This window comes from Plasmodium brasilianum, chromosome 14 (assembly GCF_023973825.1).
Source record: "Plasmodium brasilianum strain Bolivian I chromosome 14, whole genome shotgun sequence".
Classification (NCBI taxonomy): Eukaryota; Apicomplexa; class Aconoidasida; order Haemosporida; family Plasmodiidae; genus Plasmodium; species Plasmodium brasilianum.
This window is the reverse complement of record NC_090127.1, coordinates 2,905,895-2,928,032: the sequence shown is the minus strand read 5'-3', so window position 1 is coordinate 2,928,032 and position 22,138 is coordinate 2,905,895. Positions and strand designations below refer to the sequence as shown.

Sequence of the window (22,138 nt, the reverse complement as noted above, 5' to 3'; positions counted from 1 at the left end):
CAAAAATGCACTTGTAATTTGTAAGAATATGCCTTAAACAGGTGACGAGGTGCTATGTTAAATATTTTCAAGTACAATATATACTGTAGTGACATAAAATCTTTTTTTCTTTTTTTCTTTTATTATATTTTTATACGATATCTAATGTATATAACTCATATTTAGTAAAAAACACAAAGATGTTTTTCTTACCCAAAGGCAGGAGCGGGTAACGAAAGAGCGCACACATTTGCTTGTTACATGTATGTATAACATATATATATACTTGTACATATAATATATTTATATGTAGGATGAACACTTTAAGGTTAATATATGATTATTTTGCATGAACATAATAACTATAAAAAAATATGCCAAATGAAGCAAGGATTATTTCCCCTGGAATAAAGAATTATTTATTTGTTGAAATATTATTTTGTCATTTTTAAATACTTCCGCTGCTGATTTGTTGAAAGGATCATCCGTTGAGGGCTCCTGAAGGAATGTAACATAAATCAAATTAAAAAAAAAATTAAAAGGAATAAATATAATGAATAAGAGAAACAAAATGTACATATATATATACACATATATAATTAAGTACAATATTAGCTGTAAAAATCTCATTTGCGCAAATACACAAGTACATGTTGACAGATAAAAACAAAATAGCGTGGATAATGCATAAAGCAAAATTGTTCTCATCAGTATTCGACACATAAATTAATACATTTAACAACAGAAGTAATCCTAATATTAACATTTGTAAATTTATAATTGGGTTCCATTCAAGCTTTAAAATATTCAAACAAACATTTCCGTTTTCATCAATATTTGGGTGAAATATCTAAAAATGAAGGAACAATGAGTGAGGTACATGGTCAATGGTAGGTACATGTGCGTATACTTTTATGTGCAAATGATTTCCTTAATTGGTAATAATTTTTCCCATTTTTCCTTAATTGGTAATAATTTTTCCCATTTTTCCTTAAATGGTAATAATTTTTCGCATTTTTCTTTAATTGGTAATAATTTTTCGCATTTTTCCTTAATTGGTAATAATTTTTCGCATTTTTCCTTAATTGGTTGTATCTTTTCCTATTTCTGTTTAATTACCTTGCTGAGACAGGTAATTTTGGGTGGAGTAATCGGATAACTATCCTTAAATTTTATGAGAAACTCAACGGTTTTATTCCTAAAATAACTATCCTTTGGTGTTATCGATATTCCAATTTCTTTTAAATCGGTATCGTCAATTTGGAATAATTTCACCCCTTCAATTTCGTCTAAATCCATTAATTCTTTCATGCAAAAAAAGAAAAACAATGTAACAAAAAAAAAAAAAAAAAAAAAAAAAAAAAGAAAAAACGCTCTCATAAAATATAATTTTTACTTATTGTTGCATTATAAATTTATAATCAAATTTTCCTTTTTTCATTTGCCGCATCCCGGTGTTAGCGTAAAATTGAATATACCCATAGTTGTATTCGTATATGTATACAACGTTAACAATTATACTGAATTTCCCTTTTTTACATTAAATCAGTGGCTATTCACACGCATATTTGTCTTAATTTTAATTTTTTATTTTTTTGCAAAATAAAGGATACCTTTTTGAAGAATTAGTTCGAACGGTTTTAATCTCCTAATAGCTTCGTCTTTCATTGTACTGTTCAGAATAATTTCTCAAAAGAAAAAAAAAAAAATAAATAAACCATACTTTATTCACGCTGTGAAAAAATGGCATATAAACTATGTAGAGAATTTTTTCTCATTCCATTTTATCTATATTTATATATATGTAATTCCACATATTACTTAGGAATAACAGTTTTTTTCTATTTTTATTTTATTTTTATTTTATTTTTATTTTTTAATTTTTTTTTTCTTGGTAAAAAAATTCAATCCTTTTTCAACTTCAATGAATATGTAATGCGAGCTGCTTAAATAATTGTAATTTTATGTATCAAAAAGTGGATACAAATTAGGGTTAAGGGAAAGATGAACACGCTTATTTTGATAAAAAAAGAATAGGAGTTGACCTTTTCTACAATATATGCGCAAAAAATGTATTCCTTTTGAATGACCCTATCTCTAACGTGTACAGGTGCGCAGCGATATGCAAATTATTTTCCTTATGTAGTATGTATGTATATACATGAATACATACATACGTACGTGCGTACATACATTAGTACATATATATATACCTCAGCGCAGCAGTTTTTTGCTCTAAATTGGGCTTATATTTACCTATCTGCTGTGTCAAAAATGTTTTCGCGGGGAACTAGTTGAAACATGAAAAGGAGAAAAAACTGCTCAGTCTTTTGCCATTTACATGAACAAATCAGGAGAAAAAACAGCAGGAGATATTTTATAACATCTATAGAACTCAAAAAGAAAAACAATTTTAAAATATGGAAATACGAAAATAATAATTATAAGGCAAATATATTTTTTCATGAAAATTTTCAAATTTTTAAGGAAAAAGATTATTTACTAAAAACAAGAATAAGTAATTTTAAAAAGATAAATAAATGTAATATAAATTATTTGTTCATATTTTTACAATTTGATGAAATATGTACTGATCATTTTTTTAACAACACACTTCCAACTAATGGAATACACATTCAAATATTGTCAAAATTGAATTACTTACTTTTATTAAAAAGGGTCATCAGAAATGATACTTCCCTTAATAGGTCCTTAAAATACATTTACCATAATTATGTGTTAGCTAGGGAAGGACGTAATGGTAATGATGTAATAAGCAGTTGCATAGACCATCGTTTGTGTGTACCAGGTGTTGATAAAAATAAAAATAGGAGTATCACTATACACAGAAAAGACGATGCCCCCAGTAGTAGCTGTTGTATTAACGATGCAGCAATAGCACCTGCTAGGGGTAGCAGCGGTAATAGTAGCAGTGGTAGTGGCAATATAAAAAAGGAAGATGGTAAGGAATTTTTTTGTTTAAAAAAAGCGAGCGAGCTTTTCAAAGTGGACAATTGTAAGATAGTAATTCATACAAATATTAATAACAAATATATAAAACATGTATATTTAGAGGAGTTAGATGAGGATATAAGCACTCAGTTAAACTATGTATACATGTTTGACAATAAGATCGCAGATAAATATATATTACTACAGCTGTATAGTTTTTATGAATATTATAAGGAAGAAGTAGAGAAGAAGAAGAATGAGTTTTTATTTTTTCTGGATAGACTATGTGAACGGATGTTAGACAAAATGAACTTGATAGATTTAGTTTTTATCTTTCATACTCATATAAAACAAAATTATTATAATCATTTGTTTTTATTTATTTTAATGAACGAGTCAGAATATTTTTTAAATACTACAGCACAGTTAAAAAAGGAAGAGAAAAAACAACAAATCATTAAAAAGAAATATAATCAAAAATCATTAATTACATTTTTTCATTCCTTAACTAACTACTTTTTTTATTTAAGTAAACACGATACGGATGGGAGGTATAGAGACAAACTGAACTATGTCAAATGGTTGATATATAACAAAATGTATGGGTACTTGTTACAATATTTGCAGGAAAATTACACGCTTTTTACTGCCCTCGATATGACCATATTATACTCTTCCTTTTTTAAGTTAGGAATAAAAAATGATCAGCTCCAGGGGGTGTTGCTGGACTACATAGTTTGCAGAAGCGTCGATGGTGTGGCTAGCACGAATAGAGGTCATGACAAGGCAAGGACAAATGCAAGTGATGATGTAGCTAGCACAGATCGCGGTGATGGTGTAGCAGACATACAGAGCAGCACAGGCGGGTGCCATGATCGCATGAGCGGGGGAAACATGCAAATATTCTGTTCCTTTGTAAACATGTTTTGTAAATTCTTCACTCAGTTTAGCTATAGCAAAGAAAAATACACGAAAGTAATAAAAAGTTTATTAGTTATATTTGAAAACAATTTGAAAATTATAGTAGAATTATTTTTTAACAATGCTTGTCCAACTGAGGTAGATGATAAAAGGCGAACGTCGACTGAAAGTTTTCTGAATATAGTAACAAATAAGGACGTAAATTATTTTGCTTTTATTAATTTACTACGAATTAGTAGGAGAAGTGAAAATGGTACTTCCCTTCTAGTAGGGTCAAAAGAGAAGAAGTGGTCGAAAGGCGTAAACCAATTTAGTAGTTCCAATTGCACAGACGGTAAGGACAGTAACATTTGTAAGGACAACAGTGGGGAGAACCTGTACAATCTTAGTACAATTAATGAAAATATAAAATACATTGTTAACGTTCTAAATTCTACATACAAGATATTAAATCATACAATTATGTCGTACAGAATAAATGAATTTAGTAAAAATTTTCATAAAATTCAGTTATACAATTTTGTAGATAAAATGATATTTGGTCATACCTGTACTGATAACTATAACTGTACAGAATATACACAAATGTTGAGAAGGTATATATATAACATTAGTCTGTTTACATATTCAGAAGGTATAAATATAAATCGTTTATTCATTTGTAGCTATATTGGAAACTTGTTTCTCTGTGATTTTGTAAATGTATACATAAAGAGTATATCACAACAGCTGCTTAACAGTGGTGAACGAATTAGCACGATAAAAGAAAAACTTAATGATGACTTTTTTTTTTCTCAAATTGTTACTAACACATTGGGAGCTATTAATAATTTAAATATTAGGAGAAACGGTATTTTTGAAAATATATCTTATTTGATTAAAAAAAATACATTTCATCTACAATTTATGCATATAGCAAATATCATACACTCATTTGCATCTGTCAAGATTAGAAATGAAAAACTGCTTTGTTTCTTATTACACGAATTGATGCTTCAAATGAATGTAGAAAGGAATAAAAAGCAACTGAATGATCAGATCTTAAGTAATATATCTATTTCTTTATTAAAATTAGATTTCCCCAATGAAAAATTTGATCATATAATTTTTGCCAATTTTAAGAAAGTACAGTCATTACAGTCCCTCATTAATATTACTTTTTACATTTCTTACTACAATTTGGTATATCCCTTTTTAAGAGAAAATTATTTTAATTATTTTTTTCAACATGTAAAAATATATAAAATGGATCACTTAACTGTACAAAGTAAGGCACAACTAAAATTAATCTCTTTTCTAATTTTGCACATTCATCGTTACTGCTCTGTTAAATCAGGCATATCTGATATATCGTTTGACGCCTTTGTGAACAGTTTGAACAATCTTATTCGTTCCTCCTCAAACCATAGTTACACAAAATTGTCAAACGTGGGTCTTTATAATCATACTTTGAAGAAAGTATACAACTATGTTACATACATCGTTAGAAAGCGAAATGCACTAAATAACTATTGTAGGATTAATCAAAAATTTTTTAAGAATCAAAATAATTCACTTAGTAAGCACACCAAAGCTTTAAATAGTAACCAGCCATATAACGTGTTTTTAAAAAAGCATCGAACAAAGCAGTTATGCATCAGTAACTGTAAGAGGGGCATGCATTCACATAGTACAGCCCCTCACGGTAGACCTTGTGGTAAGTTCTGTTCTCATATATATAACAGCGAGCATAGAAGAGAACATAGAAGCATGCACAGCAGATTACATGGCAGATTACGTATCAGATTACATGGCAGATTACATGACAGATTACATGGCAGATTACATGACAGATTACATGGCAGATTACATGACAGATTACATAGCAGCGTGGAACAAAATATAGAGGGGAAAAACACGAACACGTGTTTCTCTCTTACGCATTTAAAGAGCACCTCCATAAACATGTTTGACATTTTTACATATAAACTTCTAAAAAACAAAAACGATAAAAATGTAAAGTTACTAGATCGAGAGAATTATCTCAATCTTAACTTTGTTTCCGCATTTCCATTTCCAGAAAAACCGATAAATTATTCGACCTCGAATCTGCACAACGACATATTCGACGTTATTGTATCCCTGAACATTAAGAGAACAGCAGTGAAGGAGATATCCCATTACCCCTATTACGTTGACATAGTCCTCCTCTAACAGTAACTGTAATAGTAAACGCAATCCCAAATGCAGCAGTAATATTATGTAAAACTTAACTGGGTGAAGCCGGATAGCAATACTATGTATATTTTATACCTTTTGCAGTACTTTTTTTTCTATTTTTCTTTTTTTTTTAAAACAGTATAACTACAAATTTTCGTGGTACATACGTGAATAAGCGCACACACATACATACATATGTGTACATAACTATGTATGTACGCAAGCAACACATGGGTGTATATGCACATCTGTGTGCTCTCTCAGATTTGCACGCTCATCCGATCAGGCGCTTCAGCCAAATCGTCGAATATTTTCTCAGTTTTAATAATTTACATTTAAAAATACAAACACAGAAACATGAGAATATTTTGCAAGTTGAAGAAATGTTTAACAAAAAAAAAAAAAAAAAAAAAAAAAAAAAAAAGGGGAAAACTGTATGTGATGAAAAATTAGAAAAGGAAAAAAAAATGCTAACAGAACTGCATAATTTTGCATATGCTTTGTAGAAAATTTATTTTATCATTCTGCCTGGAATAACCTCCGTTTTAGTGAAGCTACCATTGGCACTACTTTTGGAATCGTCCACATATTTTTTGCTCATCGAGTACGTATTTAAGTTGGCATGAATGCTCGCATTTACATTAGCATGTAAGCCGGAGTTCACATTGCTATCAACACCACCATGCACGATACTACCATTTTCACTGTTCTGGGGTACGTTAAACAATATTGAGCTGGCCGATTTATTCTGATACTCCATTATTAAGAACTGATGCAGTAGTCTTAAATTTTCGCTTTCACACCATAACTGCCTTAACATAATTAAATTAATAATGTCCTTTTCTAATCTACTATAAGCATAAAAATGAAATTGATCATCTGGGTTATTACTACATATATGGCACATGACCAAATCTTTTTTCAAATCACTAGTTTCATTATTTGTTTGTATATCAACATTTTTTTTAAATAAAAACAGGAGTTTATTTAATATGACTTTTCTTTTTTCATAAATTAATTGTGCATATTTGTCTACTTGTTCTAAACTCATAATATTAATATCTTCATTGATATATTTCTTAATGACATTATCTTTATCTGCTTTATACTTTGACAATAAAATTTTATTTAATATACTTTGTGTATCTTCATATAAATTTGTTATGTTCAAACTATTCAAACAACTATCTAACATGCTATTCACGTTCTTTTGGAACTGATTCAGGTAATCATTATTTGAAAAATTGTTCATTTTATTTGCATGAGTTCGTTCTTCATCCATATTATTCACATCTACTATTTCTTTATTAATGGTATCTTTCGTTCTAAATTCTACGAATCCATTTTCATTACAATTAGTCAAATCGTTGTTGTTGTAACCATAGCTCGGGTTAGTGCCTAAATAGTCGCTTACTTTGTGTTCTTGATGATTATTTATGTTGTTTGTCTCGTTCGCACTTCCGTTAGGGATAGGGATATTGGTGTTTTCCAAGTTAGTGTTTTCCACACACGTAGCTGAAATGTAATTTGCACTATTTTCCGTATCTCCTAATGCATTTAATTTCATGCTCACGTTCGTTTGGATTCCATTTTCCTGGTAGTTATTTACAAGAAGATTCGTTCCCTTTGTAGATCTCTTCTTTATGTCAATAAAGGTACCATTATTCTGCATTTCATTGCCATAATTCGTTGTATTATTCACCCCAGCGTTGCTGTTACTTACATATGGATAGTTCATACTTGCATTGTTATTCGTATTAAATAAGTTCTGACCAATATACGGGATAAACTTGTTCACATAATTATCCGTATAATGAGAAACAGCATCGAAAAATATATTGTCATTCTCTTTGTTGTCTTCTCTTTCATTAACATTCCTCATATGTACAACAGGCTTGATAGTATTCTTTGCATTGTTGTTATCATTAATATCTTCATTGAGACTGCTAACGTTGTTCATGTTGTATAGGACATTCTCTTCAGTATTTACATTACTATTTTTTAAAAAAGAATTTTCTTTTAATTTTTCCTTTTCTTGTGAAAAATTAGTTAGTTTACTTCCTACACTATGTCTGAGTAACTGTAAGTCGCTTTTTTTACTTTTGCTCATGTTCGTATCACAACTGCTTCTATTTCTTAATTTATCATCTTGTTTACCAATTTTTTTCGTTAAAAACATATGTTTATCATTGTTGTTAAGGCTACAGTTCATTTCATCCAGTGAGGAAAAATCAGAGGTGTCCGAAAAGGTATAACTTTGCTGCATGAAATTCTGCTTCTTACTTGCACTATCATAATTTGTATTATTTTTTAAATTTAATAGACTTTTTTTTTTTTTTTCTCTTTTATTTTGTCTATTTCGTTAACAGAGCCGTATTTTCCGTAGACACATGAAGTATCTTTGTTCTTTTCGATGTTTTTATTACTGCTGCTCTTAAGGGAACCACTACCATTGTTCTTGCCATTGTTCTTATCATTGTTGTTGTTGTTGCTGTGATTGTTGCTGTGATTGTTGCTGTGATTGTTGCTGTGGTTATTGTTGGTGCTACTGCTATTATTGTTTGTGCTATTGTTGATGTTCCTTTCCCTTATCTCATTAGACCTTAGACTAATCTTATTGCTAGGAAAGAAGCCACTCGACTTTATGTTAATATTCTCAGTACTTGAGTTGTTATAATATTCTGAGTTCTTAGAATCTAGAATACTAATTTTTTCATTGTTCGTGTCTTCTTCTTCATTTGTGTTTGGTTTTGTTTTAAAGCTTTTTACCCTTGATGAGTAACGTAACGTATTCAAAGTTTGCTCACAGCAGCTTATAGTGGGTGATATATTAGCAATCATAATACTCTTAGACTTACCAACAAATATATCACGTAGTACTTTTGTCAATTCAGAATCTCTAAAAGGTATATGATTTTTTTCTGCATCCATAGCTCTAATACATTCCTTTAAAGCTAATAATGATCTATTTATATTTGCCCCATCTGTTTGTGTTTGTTTATTTTGCGAAACCGTGTCAGCACCTCTTTCACTACCTGCTAAATCTATAAAAGCAATTTTCCCTGAAGATATGTTTTTATTTATATCCTTTAAATCAATGTTTAATATTGCATGAGATCTAGATGATTCATCATTTTGTGAATTAACACCAATTTTTCTTAACAATACACCTTCTATCATTTTTAATATTAATTCTTCTTTAGAGAGAACTCTCAACACCTTTAAATCTTTTACAACAACCTCCTTTTTCCCATTTTCTAAAGCTGCTACCATTTTTCTTTTTTGTAATAAGTCATATAACTTACCACAATATATTTCATAAAACGATATGAATATACCTTTACTATTTTCCTGATCATATACACTTAACAAATTAAATATATCATCTGCAGCATATTGAAAAATACCTGGGGTTTCACTCTGACCATATGGTTGAGAACCTAACATAGTATATGTTTTACCACTACCTGTTTGCCCATATGCAAAACATGAACATACAGAATTATTTTCAAAAATGTCTACAATTAACGGTTTTATTGTATTCACATAAACTGTAAAGTTATCTACTGTTTCATCAAACACCTTGTCTACAACAAACTCGTGCCTTTCTATATATTTCGTCATGTCTACTTTATATCTTGGTTCATCTATATAAATCGTACAGTTATCTTTCATTGTAATTATATCGCTGTCTTTTTTTTTTTTCTCTAACTCGCTTATTGGTCTTTTCCGCACTACTACCTTTATTTTCCTGTTCATATTTTTACTTCTACTTTTTGATTTCTGTCCCACATTCACGCTCTTCTGCGGGTACGCCTCGCTCTGCAGGGGGGGGGAGGAAGAGAAAGAAGAGTGTGCATACATGTATACATATTTGTGGATGTTTGCGTGTGCACATATACATTTTATCATTTTTATTTCCCTACTATATGCTCATGATCATTTCGTAACGCTGTAATGTTGTCACATTGCTACGTTGTTATTTTTCTACACTGTTATTTCTTCTTTTTATTTTTTTATTTTGGCGCTTTTTTATTTTATTTTTTTGTTTCTCCCATATGCACATATTCATATTTTTTTAGTAATTACTTTGTTTTTGACGATCGACTGTCTTTTCTGCTGCATCGTTTTTTTGAGCATATTCTTCTGGTTTTATAAAAGGAAAATTTGAAGAGAAATAATATTCGTTCTATCACCAGAAATCATTAGTGGGACAGATTGCATACATATTTATTCTATGTTACAGTTATTAAAAAATCGATGATATGTAGGTACTTAAAACTACTGCACGAAGTTAGCAACTTGTGTTTTTATGTACACACATACTATTACGCATATAATATTAATACATGTATCTGTATTACTCACGCGCACATATATATATATATATATATATATATGTGCGCCCGCATTAATGTATGTACAAGTGTACACACAGTAATTATATACCAATAATCGCTTAAAAATAAACACGAGCTGCGAGTTATTCGTAAATACATATGCTAACAATGAGCATAAAAAAATAAAAATAAAATAAAACTACGAAACACTTTTTCATTCTTTAAAAAATATGAATAAATAAAAAAAAAAAAAAAGAAAAGAAAAAAAAAAAAAATGGGGGATGGGCGTGAAAGTTGTAGTGGAAGAGAAGGACGAAGAAAAAAAAAAACTAACATGAAGAAATTATTTCTTCAAGCTCATGATATGATGTACTTAATCCTTTTGTTTATGCTCTTCTTTTTCTTTTTGGCTGCTTCAAATTATCATTTTTTTGTTAGTACTCCTTTTAAACTTGTGAATGTTCTTATATACTGTATTTTTGGGATGTTGGACATACATACGTAAATTATGGAATTTTTTATATACGCATATATGTAAAAGTGTAAGTAATAAGTATGCATGTATGTATATAATGTATATACATATATATTAGAGTTTAATTATTTAATATATATATATATACATATGCATTTATATGTACACTTTTTATTTTCAAAACTTTCGTATTTTAAAAATAAGAAAAAAAAAAAATTTCGAATGGTCAATCCATTTTATTTACTGATCAGTTAAATGATTTTCCTCTTTTGTCATTTTGATCAAAGAATTCAAGAACGTTAGAGCGGTATGCGCGCGATTAAGTACTTAAGTGCACGTATGCATATAAATATTCATTTAAATAAATACCTTAATATGTACGTATGCGTATATTCGTAAATATACATGTTAATGTATATTTATATGTGTACACAATTGCGTTAAGCATTGTATACTCTATTTATACTCATACATACATACATACATTCATACATACATTCATACATACATTCATACATACATTCATACATACATTCATACATACATTCATACATACATTCATGCATACATACATACATACATACATATATATATATAAATATATATATATATATATATGTATATGTTTATACATGCAAGATGAAATCCCGCCTATTGTTTTTTCATCAATTTTAGCACATACCGTTAAAATTCACTTCGTGTATTTATATTTACATTCTTTATTTTATTATATAATATTTCCTTATATTTCCTTATATTTCCATGTATTTCCGTATATTTGCGTATATTTCCTTATATTTCCGTATATTTCATTATATTTTATTTTTTTTATTTAACAAATTTTAAAAAGAAAAATGCAATTAGAAATGAAAATTCGTCAAAATTATTGCTTGTTAATATTTTTCCATAAATGAGGAAAAGGAAAAGGAAAAGGAAAAGTTTTATTTTTGTATTGAAGTACACAAAATAAAAAAAAAAAAAAAAAGAAAGAAAAGGGATAAAGAAAAATGAGGGAACATATGCAAAAATAAAGATCACTAAGAAAAGAGGAAAATAAAAAATGAAGAAACAGCATAATTTTGCTTTTTTCTTTCACATGTGAGACTGTTAAGTTTACATGACTAAGAAAATCGGAATAAATTTAGGAAAGTTATATTATAAATTTGTAGAGATTCATTTTTTTTTTTTTTTTCCTTTTTAGAATTAAAATTTCGTAGATTTACTTTTTTTTTTGTTCTTATGTTGTGGTTAACTTAATTCTTAGTACATGTAGACAATTTGAAAAAAAGGCAAATAATTTTTTTTTTTTTTTTTAAATAAATTATATTCATTAACATTACTCTTCTAATAGTAAAATTTCTTATTTTGCAAGGAAATTGGATGGAAAACATGTAAGTGTGTATGCATGTATGTATGCGTATATGTATATGTATATGTGCATATATCTTGCCAACAACTACTTACATGTTCAAGCCAATTAGCAATATTAAAACAGACTTAGACAGCTATTCAAGTTCGCACAATAGTTATTAATTAACGTCTTATGCACATTTTCTGAATTTAATACTATTTTATTAGGATAGTTTCTTCTTATTGTTTTTTTTTTTTTTTTTTTTATATATATTATTACATTATTAGACATCATTTGTGTATTAACATATTTTCCAGTGTTTTTTTTTTATTATTTTGTTATTCGGTTGTTATTTTGTTGTTATTTTGTTGTTATTTTGTTGTTATATTGTTGTTATTTTTTTGTTATTTTTTTGTTAAGTTTTTATTATATTTCTAATTTTTATTCATTATTTTTATGTTATAATTCTGTCCTTTTTTTGTTATTTCGTTATTTTTTTTATTTTTTTATTTTTTTATATTTTTTTTTATTTTTTTATATTTTTTTATATTTTTTTTTTCCACATCCATTTTACACATATTACGCCAAAGTAACACGAGTTTAAAATCGCATTATAATAAAATGAATATGCTCTGTTCGGACGATTACAAAAATAGTATCACAACAATAGACTTAAATGACTGTTTTAAAAACTGCGGAAATAGTACAAGTAATAATAGCTACACTAATGGCACGATCAGCCATAGCAATAATAATAGAATAATAAAATGCATTGTACGAGAAAATGCAAAAAAAATTAGAGAGATTGTTTTTAAACATTGGATAACTCAAAAAAAGGATGCCTTCTCTCAATGTGCATATACAGCAGAAACTAATTTTGACGAGGAAACAAAGCAAAGTCGTTTATCTCGTAGTACTAGCGGTTGTACCTGTGGTTGTAAAGATGTAGAATCTAATGAACGGACTTTTTATATAGACTATTTATACACACAATTAATAAGGCACATGTACATAATACTGAGTACACTGAACGTAGAAAAAAAGGAAAAAGGAGGGGAGTTCAATTTTAGTAAAATATATAGTTATACGTATAACTATAAACAGATTGAAACAAGGGATGCTAAGGAGTATTTAAGATATTACGGTATACATGATTTTGACCAGAATTTTTCCTTTTTTACCTATTATAATGCATGTAGCAGCAAAAATCATGGAATAAAAATAGAAAAGGATGATAAGGATAAATGGGACAAAACGAATGATAAGAAGTCCAATTTTAACATGTGCATATATTTACCTACAAAGAAAGAAGTCGATATTTTATTTATTATAGAAAAATTGTATGATTTTTTTTATTTTGATCTTTATGTTCCAATAACTACAAAGGAGAATGACTTAATTTTCTTTCCATTTGATTTAGCAAATAATCTGTTAGTCAAGCATGAGTTTAATATATATGTGCCATTTTTATATATATACTTCAATTCACAAGTAAAAAAGGAGAAGAGGACTTTTCACTTGAACAGTTTTAATATAGTAACAGATACCCTTAGTTATTTTACATTTGAAGAGAAAAAAACTATATTTTTTATTCCATTAATTGCTTATAATAAATATGGGTGTAGAGTTGGAAGCGGTAAGGGCTATTATGATAGGACACTAAAAGATAAGCAACATGAAGAGCAGCGGAAAAAAGAACAAATGAAATATCAATATTCATCATGTAAAGAAATCGAAAGAAAAAAGCATATAAAAATTTGTCTCTCCTTTGATATTTTTTTGTACGACATAAATTTTTCTGAACATACTGATATTACATTGGACTATATAATAAATGAAAAGAACATTTTCCATTTTCTGTTTTGAGGTCTTTTCCTTTCTCCATCCTGATCCCTTAATATTCTTCCTTCTTATTCCTTTTACTTTTTTCTTTTTTTTTTCCTTTTCTTTAAGTATCTTTTAATTTCTTCATCGTTCATTAGAGACCTGTGCGAGGGAAAAAAAAAAAAAAAAAAAAAAAATGAAATATAATATTATGTAATGCCGTGTAGTGCAAAGAAGTGAAGTCTAATTCAATATAATGAAATCAAATATAATGAACTAAATTGAATGGAGAGGAAAAAAAGTCAAGCAGTAATATTATACGAGCCTGGCAAGAAATAAAATATAACGATTATAAAAAAGCTTCTTAAGTACATCATTCACTTCTTGAAAGAGATGGGCTTAAAACATAACCCACTTTTATCATCACATTAATTAAAAAGAGTCCAAAAAAAATTAAAAAATTATGCATAATATATATACATAAAAAAAAAAAAAAAAGAGCGATATATTCTGCATTTTTTTTTTTTTTTTTTTTTTTTATATTTTATGTGCAGTTTTACCTTTCTTCAGAGTCATCACATTTTAGCACAGAATCTCCCGAATTGAGCTCGAGCGTGTCTACATGAGATGTTATTCAAATTGAAAAAAAAAAAAAATAAAAAAAAATAAATAAAATAATAAATCAATAATATGGTGTATTGTTGTACAGTACACTACATATATAGGACATCTTGGTGCAATAAAGCGCCATATTAATGCCATAATTAATGCAGAGGGGAAAACACATTTTTTCGGTAAAAGCACAATATTTAATCATGTAAAATTGGATAAATTACCCAACTCCTCAAAGGTGATGTTATCGGCGTTATGATTCTACGTAGGAGTGAAAATGGTAAAAAGTTTATGCAGGAAAATCAGGATGTACAACATGCTCAGTATGCGCAATATATACAATACGAATTCAAAATGCTTAGAATATAATTAAAATGGTGCAAACCGATACAAACACATACAAACAGGTGGTATAGAAGTCTTAAGTTTTTACTTCCTTTATATGAGACGATAGCTCCTTTAAGATTCTTTCCTTGTTTTCCAAATCTTCTTCCAATTTTTTCGCTTCTTTGAAAATAAAGAAAAACAGAGTTATATGTACATGTACGCGTAATGTATGTATAAATGTGTGTATAATTATATTATGTGCATGCTCCGCAAAACACGGGTAAGGATACGAATGGGGGATATGCAAAGACATTCGTTGATGCATATAGGGGAATACATTTCTTATTCATTTGCTCACCTTGGTTTCTGTTGAATTCTGGAATTTCGTTTTTTCCCTCCCTACTAATAGGTTGCATGCTGTCGAAGAAATGTTTACAAACATGTAATCATGAGGGTACGCATATAAATACGCGATATATTTATGCTAATGTAGATATGCTGTATGTGTGTATGTTCTCGAGCAACTACATATATCTAATGGGGTAGAGAGACCGTTGTGCACTCACGAAAAATATAAAATGTAAGAGGGTTCATAAAATAAAAGCCAACAGATAGAGACGCGTGAAAGTACTCAACACATGCTCATGCATATGATCACATAAACAAGTACATAAAAAGACATATATATATATAAGCATTTATGTATGTATATATGAGCGCATGCGTGTGCAGGCTTTACTCATTCTTGTTCGCATAAGCCATGAGGAAATTGAATATGGCCAAGTTAACGTTAAAGGAGCAAAACACGGTTATAATAGTTAAGACTCTACTTTGTTCATATTTGTGTTTTAATTTATAAATATTCCTTAACACGGATTCAAAGAAAGGTAAGTCATAGAATTTTGAACAGTTTAGGGAGTATACAACACTATACAGATCTCTGTAAGTAAAATTTATAAGTTCACTACTTAATATATTATGCATTTTTTCAATGTACACCTTTTTTGAAAAAAAGAGAATTTTAGAAACACTAATATAGGTTAGAAGTTTGTCCTTCTTCCCTAAATCTTTACAGTCATTTGTGAATAATTTGTTTAAACAATTTTTTAACATAATTAATTTTTCATTATCGTCGTCTATTTTAACAGAGCTGTATTGTATAGACAATAAATGAACTAAATGAGCTATACTTGAAGTTGATAAATAACGAAAATGATACTTCCTCATATTATTACTCATGTAAATAATGAGCACTTGTTGTAATAATAAAAATAATGTTTTGCAAAAAACGTTATATTGTAAACAGTTAAACATATAATTAATGATGACGTATAGTCTCTTTTCTAATGGTTCATCAAAACGTTTACTGTGAACATCCTTTTTACAATTCCTAACACACTTTTTAAGTAAACAGACTAATGCGGCATTCAAATAATAAATCATATAAATGATTTCGCTCCGTATATCGTATATTTTTGCCCAAGTGCTACCGCTCGTTTTGTTCATGCTTAAAGCATCGATAGTCTGCTGTACTCCACCGACTGCTATTCCGTCCTTTGCTCTGGTCGTTACGACTGCTGCTGAATCCCCGGATGTATATCCTTCCCTGTTGCAAACAAAATCGTATATGTTAAAGTAGTGATAGAACTTGGTTGCATCATAGGAAATAATTTCCCCTGATTTTTTTGCATCATTGTGCCCTGCGTGTATCATAACTTGGCTGTTCTTGCATAAGTTGGAAAACGAATGACAGTCAAAAGGGTATTCATTCTTATTAACCATCCTGATTTTGTTTATACTATCTGTGTTTTCTTCTCCAACTTCTGCAGAGCTAGTTTCAATTTTCAGCTTCGACACATGCATTATAGATGTTAGTAAATCCACGTAGTGTGTAAGAAGAATTATACCCGTCCGATTGGTAATTTTATTCTTTATATATTTTAACATATATAAAACAAAATTGTATAAAACATTTGTCTTTATGGTAGTTTTACTATTTAAATAAGACAAGTTTAAAAGGTATAAAGAAATGCTATTTATCTTCCTTATATTCATTCTGCTTTTAAAAAATGTCAATATATCATCATCTATTTCTTTATCATTTAAAGAATTGTTTTTTCTGTATTTTAAAACAGTACAGTAATAATTGAATAAGTTCTTTTCATCTATATATATACCATTGTTATCATTTCTTATCAAGTGTATTTTCTCTGCGTAATATTTACTACTTGCACAACTTAGGAAAATCATTTTTTCGCTATTACGTAATGACAATTCCTCTTCAACTATTTTTTCATTTATATTGTGCTCCAGGTCGTTTAGTACATCCTGCTGTCCTCTGTATTTATTTTTTTTCTCATCAATTTTACATAATATATACAATAGCAATTTTTTATTTTTCCCTATATATTTTAATAGGTCCTTACTACTTGTGATACCTTTTCTGTCCAAGTTTAAATTAATTACTTCCTTTTTTTCCTCTTTATCCGTTTTCCCAAACTTTATATCTTTTCTTATGTTCCTATTCCATATGCTACCCTTTACATGTAAAGAAATACCCTTTTTCTTCATTCTCCCTCTACATTGAGTAAAATTATAAAATTGATCATAACACTCTTTTCGGTATTTCCATCTTGATATAGCTTTACTTATCTGTAGGAATGAACTTGTCATAATTGTTCATCGAAAAATTAACGCGCGCATTTTTTCAAGTCCGTAAAAAAGCCTCAACCGATGCGCGCTCAGGGATGTATGTACTCGTACACATTCGTGCATACACTCACATTCATATACCTACATACGTACGCACGTATGTACGTATGTATGTATGTACGCACGTATGTATGTACGCACGTATGTATGTATGTATGTATGTATATATATATATATATATATATATATATATATATTATATATATATGCTTATGTGCGTATTTTATTATTTATTTAATTTTCTTTATTCCAAAAAAAAGGGGAAAATCTTTTTCGTTGCCCGTTAGGGGAGAAATTTATTCAACGTTGGAATTCATCAGAATTATTTTATTTATTTTTTTTTTTCGAAAGGTGAAAAAATAAACAAGCCCACTTGCATAAATTAATGCTACTTCAAAATTACAATTGTACGTTGCTTAGCGGTTATATTTGTGCTAATTAGCCGGAAAGCAAAGAATAAATTGGAGGGAATCTGCATTCATGCAAGGCACAAACGAGCATAACTGTGTACATATAAATATATATATATGTACAGGTTTATATATAAGCACACGTTAATATATATATATTGTACCCGTACAGTCTCATGTGCTCTTGCGTAAAACGTTTTATATCTTTTTTGCATCTTTTCTGTTTACACATTTGCACCATATGGGAAGCTACTATTTTTGTAAATTCAAAAAAAAAAAACAAATAATAATAAAAAGAAACTATAAACAATTAAACTGTAAAGCACTATTCGACGCATCGCCTTTGCAAATATGAAGCATTTTTTTTTTTTTTCACGAAGCGATGAAAATTGGTAGCTCATATTTCGTCAAATGTCGAACATTCTCATCTTTTTAATTTAGCTAGTGTTACGTATGTAGATACGTATACATGCTCACATATACATACATACGTACATAATTGAATACATACATAATTCCACAAATACATAATTCCACACATACATAATTGCATACATACATAATTGCATACATACATAATTGCATACATACATAATTGCATACATACATAATTGCATACATACATAATTGCATACATACATAAATGCATACATACATAATTAAATACATACATAATACAATATATTCTTGTATATGTACGTATGAACGTATTAATGTTTATTGCATTTTCCCTCACTGGGATTCAATAAAAGAGGGAATGATTTCTCCACTTAGCACATCCACATCCTGAATTTTTCGTATAAATAATTTGTAAGGCTTATCAACTCTTCTGCCCCTTTTAAATTTTATATTAATACATAAGTTTGTAGAATGACCTTTATGTTTTCCTTGTCATTAAACCGTTTATTGTCACATAATCAGGAAACTCTTTAAGTTTACTACGTGTACTTTTTTTTTTCCCATCTTTTCTTTTTTTAACCATTATTTTTATTTATTTCGTTGTTTGCTTTTTTTTTTTTTTTTTTTCATTCTTTTCGTTTTTTTCGTATTTTCCTATTCTTTCTTTCCCGTTTTTCTGATTTTATTTTATTTTATTTTTTAATTTAAAATTTAAGCAGTTCAAACGAAATCTCAAGAAGGTTTCGCCTGCTGCGTTTGACCAAGATATGGAACAAAATATTGTGAAAAGGAAAGCTTAAAGAGAAGGATAAAATAAATTATTGAAAGATAATAGAAGTATGTTCATAAGGACGTAAATTCATCAGTACATAGATTATAAATAAGAGTACATAATAGCATATAATAACACATAATAGCCCATAATAGCACATAATAACTCATAATAACACATAATAGCCCATAATAACTCATAATAACACATAATAACAGTCTATATTCATCTTTGCTAATCTCAAGATGCCTCCAAAAAAGGAGAACACTAAAAAAATAGAAAAAGAAAAGCAGAAAATTGTAGAAGATAAAACTTTTGGACTGAAAAACAAGAATAAAAGTAAAAGTGTTCAGAGGTATCTAGCGAAATAAATCAACGAGAACATATTGGGTATATATATAAAATACCTGTACTTATAATACATATATATATGAACAAGCAACTTCCAATCGTACACATATATCTAATTCACCCTTAACCCGAAAAAAAAAAAAAAAATTATCCCTCTCAGGTATATCAAAGGCGTTCAGCAGCAAGTATTTCAAACCAAAAAAAAACCTGACGAAAAAAGAAAAGAAGAAAAAGAAAAAGAAAAATTAAATCAGCAGAAGTTACTACTAAATTCGGTTTATCTAAGTAATAAGGATATATATGTGCACCACTCTGGTGTAATTTTTGACCATGTCTTTACATCATTTTACATCATATTTCATCATTTTACATCATATTTCGTCATTTTACATCATACTTCGTCATTTTCCTCCATTTTTCGTCATATATTGTCACTTCGCATCATTTTTCTCCATTTCCCCCTTCATATTTCTTCGCCCTCACTGCGCAGAAACAGAGAAGGTCAAAAAAATAAATGAGTTAGCTGCAACATATGATCCGAAAAAGTCCAAGGAATCACAAAAAATAGATATTTACACTGATGTGCGTGATAATAAAAATGATAAGGAAAATGACACTATAGATCAGTGGGATATTAACAGATTAACAGAGGTTATAAATATAAGACATAAAAATGTAAATAAAACGGACATTATATGTAAGTACTTTTTAAGCGCTGTCGAAAATAAGGTAAGGTCAAAAGAAAAAAAGCGTAGAAGGAATAAACTATACTATTATTGCTTTGAAATGTTTGTATATTCAAATAGACGCCACAAATGTAGTAGAAATGATAATAATAATGAGAGTTATAGCATTAATAATTGTAACAACAACAATAACAATTTTTTTTTTTTTTTACTCCCTCTCCTGTCCTCCGCATTGCAGCAATATGGATGGTTTTGGGTATGTCCTAATGGAGGTGATAATTGCAAGTATAAGCACTGCTTGCCACAAGGTTAGAAAAGGGAAACAACAACAAAAAAAAAAAAAAATAGTGCAAAAAAATGAACATGATGGTTTACACAAATGATTACATTACATTTGGTCAACAATTTTAATAACCAAACAAAGTACTCCTTTTTGATTCGAACTGTTCATAATTTACCTTCGCAGGAGTAAACTATGCATGTTTCATTGTTTTTGATTTTTACTTTTTCAATTTTTCAATTTTTCAATTTAACTTTTTTTTTTTTTTTTTCTTTACGCATAGGATATGTATTAAAGAAGTCCGAAACGACAGTAGATGAAAAAGAAGAAAGACCTTTAGAAGAAATCATTGAGGAAGAGGTAATATCTGCATTATTTAGGAATAATGTGCATACTTAAAAGTTAAACATGAATCCGTTTTTATGTTGCATACTAAGCGATAACTGATAAGTGTTATGTGGTAACTGAAAATATTTCCAAATTCGTAATTTACATTACATTCAATTTTTTCCATCCTTTTCAGAGAGCACAATTTATAAACAACGGTACTACTGTTACACTAGAGCTGTTCAAAAAATGGTTAAAAGAAAGAGAGGAAAAGAAAAAACTAAAAAAAGACGAACAAAAAGACAAAACAGAAAAGAAAGGCAGAACGAACATGTTGTCTGGAAAGGAACTATTTACCTACGATCCTACGTAATATACATGCCAACACTTGCACACATGCATGCGCATAAACATACAAAATACCAGCAGTGGGGGCGAACGTTTTGTTGTGCTCGCAATATATATATATATATTTATATAATATATATGTATTTATTTGTTTATTTTATTTTATTTTTTTTCCACATATATGTCAATATGTATATATATATATATATATACATATATATACGTATGTACACGCATACGGCACTTGAATAACCGCATGTGATTTATTTTTCCGCAGATTATTCGTTGATGATGACAATGCCGCGAATACGAATGAATACGATGATTTGTTTTATGATGATGAGGAAGATCAAAAGGAGGATACACCAGAAAAGAAAAATTATGTTAATGGAAAAGTTGAAAATGGTTAAGGAAAAAATATTAACAATTATTATAAGCAATGCCTTTTCATTTATTTAATAAAATATATTTGCATATTTTTGTATGTTCATTTGCTACCTGTACAGATAAAAGAGAGGATAATATACCAATAAATAGTGAATTGTTCATTGACGAACTGGTAGAGATTTCTATTTAAGACAATAAAATAAGAAAGGGGCATATCTTCAAATTTAACAAAAATAAAAAGAAATACAAATAGGAAAAGAAAATAAAAAAAATTCAAAATGCGTTTGTTTCATTACACGCCGAACATTTGAATTAACACTCTTGTGCATAATTCAAGTAGTAGGTGAATAATCAACATTGCTGTTTTTTTCTTTTTGCATTTTTATTTTTTTTTTTTTTTCTTTTTTTTATACAAACAGGACGATTTGGACGAATTGGATTAACAAAGGCAAATTGACGAATTTTTTTTTCCCCTTTTTTTTCTTT

General features: G+C 28.6%; 7 protein-coding genes across 7 annotated transcripts; 3 read left to right on the top strand and 4 right to left on the bottom strand.

Annotated features, from left to right (window-relative positions):
• Positions 1 to 372: 372 nt before the first annotated feature.
• Positions 373 to 1,647, bottom strand: MKS88_005828 (NEDD8-conjugating enzyme UBC12; the record flags this gene model as incomplete). Its single annotated transcript, XM_067219126.1, has 4 exons — positions 373 to 477; positions 587 to 829; positions 1,099 to 1,283; positions 1,593 to 1,647. 4 exons carry the CDS (start codon positions 1,645 to 1,647, stop codon positions 373 to 375), a joined length of 588 nt encoding a protein of 195 aa, XP_067071033.1.
• Positions 1,648 to 2,280: 633 nt separating this feature from the next.
• Positions 2,281 to 6,045, top strand: MKS88_005827 (uncharacterized protein; the record flags this gene model as incomplete). Its single annotated transcript, XM_067219125.1, has 1 exon — positions 2,281 to 6,045. One exon carries the CDS (start codon positions 2,281 to 2,283, stop codon positions 6,043 to 6,045), a length of 3,765 nt encoding a protein of 1,254 aa, XP_067071032.1.
• A 517-nt stretch (positions 6,046 to 6,562) lies between these two features.
• Positions 6,563 to 8,317, bottom strand: MKS88_005826 (kinesin-13; the record flags this gene model as incomplete). Its single annotated transcript, XM_067219124.1, has 1 exon — positions 6,563 to 8,317. One exon carries the CDS (start codon positions 8,315 to 8,317, stop codon positions 6,563 to 6,565), a length of 1,755 nt encoding a protein of 584 aa, XP_067071031.1.
• A 50-nt stretch (positions 8,318 to 8,367) lies between these two features.
• MKS88_005825 (kinesin-13) lies at positions 8,368 to 10,191 on the bottom strand (the record flags this gene model as incomplete). The annotated part of the gene is made up of 2 exons (XM_067219123.1): positions 8,368 to 9,873; positions 10,141 to 10,191. 2 exons carry the CDS (start codon positions 10,189 to 10,191, stop codon positions 8,368 to 8,370), a joined length of 1,557 nt encoding a protein of 518 aa, XP_067071030.1.
• A 2,647-nt stretch (positions 10,192 to 12,838) lies between these two features.
• MKS88_005824 (5-formyltetrahydrofolate cyclo-ligase) lies at positions 12,839 to 14,083 on the top strand (the record flags this gene model as incomplete). Its single annotated transcript, XM_067219122.1, has 1 exon — positions 12,839 to 14,083. The coding sequence occupies one exon, from the start codon at positions 12,839 to 12,841 to the stop codon at positions 14,081 to 14,083; it is 1,245 nt and encodes a 414-aa protein (XP_067071029.1).
• Positions 14,084 to 14,136: 53 nt separating this feature from the next.
• Positions 14,137 to 17,653, bottom strand: MKS88_005823 (uncharacterized protein; the record flags this gene model as incomplete). Its single annotated transcript, XM_067219121.1, has 6 exons — positions 14,137 to 14,203; positions 14,602 to 14,659; positions 14,878 to 14,914; positions 15,087 to 15,157; positions 15,339 to 15,397; positions 15,720 to 17,653. The coding sequence occupies 6 exons, from the start codon at positions 17,651 to 17,653 to the stop codon at positions 14,137 to 14,139; spliced, it is 2,226 nt and encodes a 741-aa protein (XP_067071028.1).
• Positions 17,654 to 19,518: 1,865 nt separating this feature from the next.
• On the top strand, positions 19,519 to 22,095 carry MKS88_005822 (translation machinery-associated protein 46; the record flags this gene model as incomplete). Its single annotated transcript, XM_067219120.1, has 8 exons — positions 19,519 to 19,628; positions 19,785 to 19,909; positions 20,115 to 20,618; positions 20,874 to 20,950; positions 21,114 to 21,286; positions 21,543 to 21,670; positions 21,772 to 21,824; positions 22,072 to 22,095. The coding sequence occupies 8 exons, from the start codon at positions 19,519 to 19,521 to the stop codon at positions 22,093 to 22,095; spliced, it is 1,194 nt and encodes a 397-aa protein (XP_067071027.1).
• Positions 22,096 to 22,138: the final 43 nt, after the last annotated feature.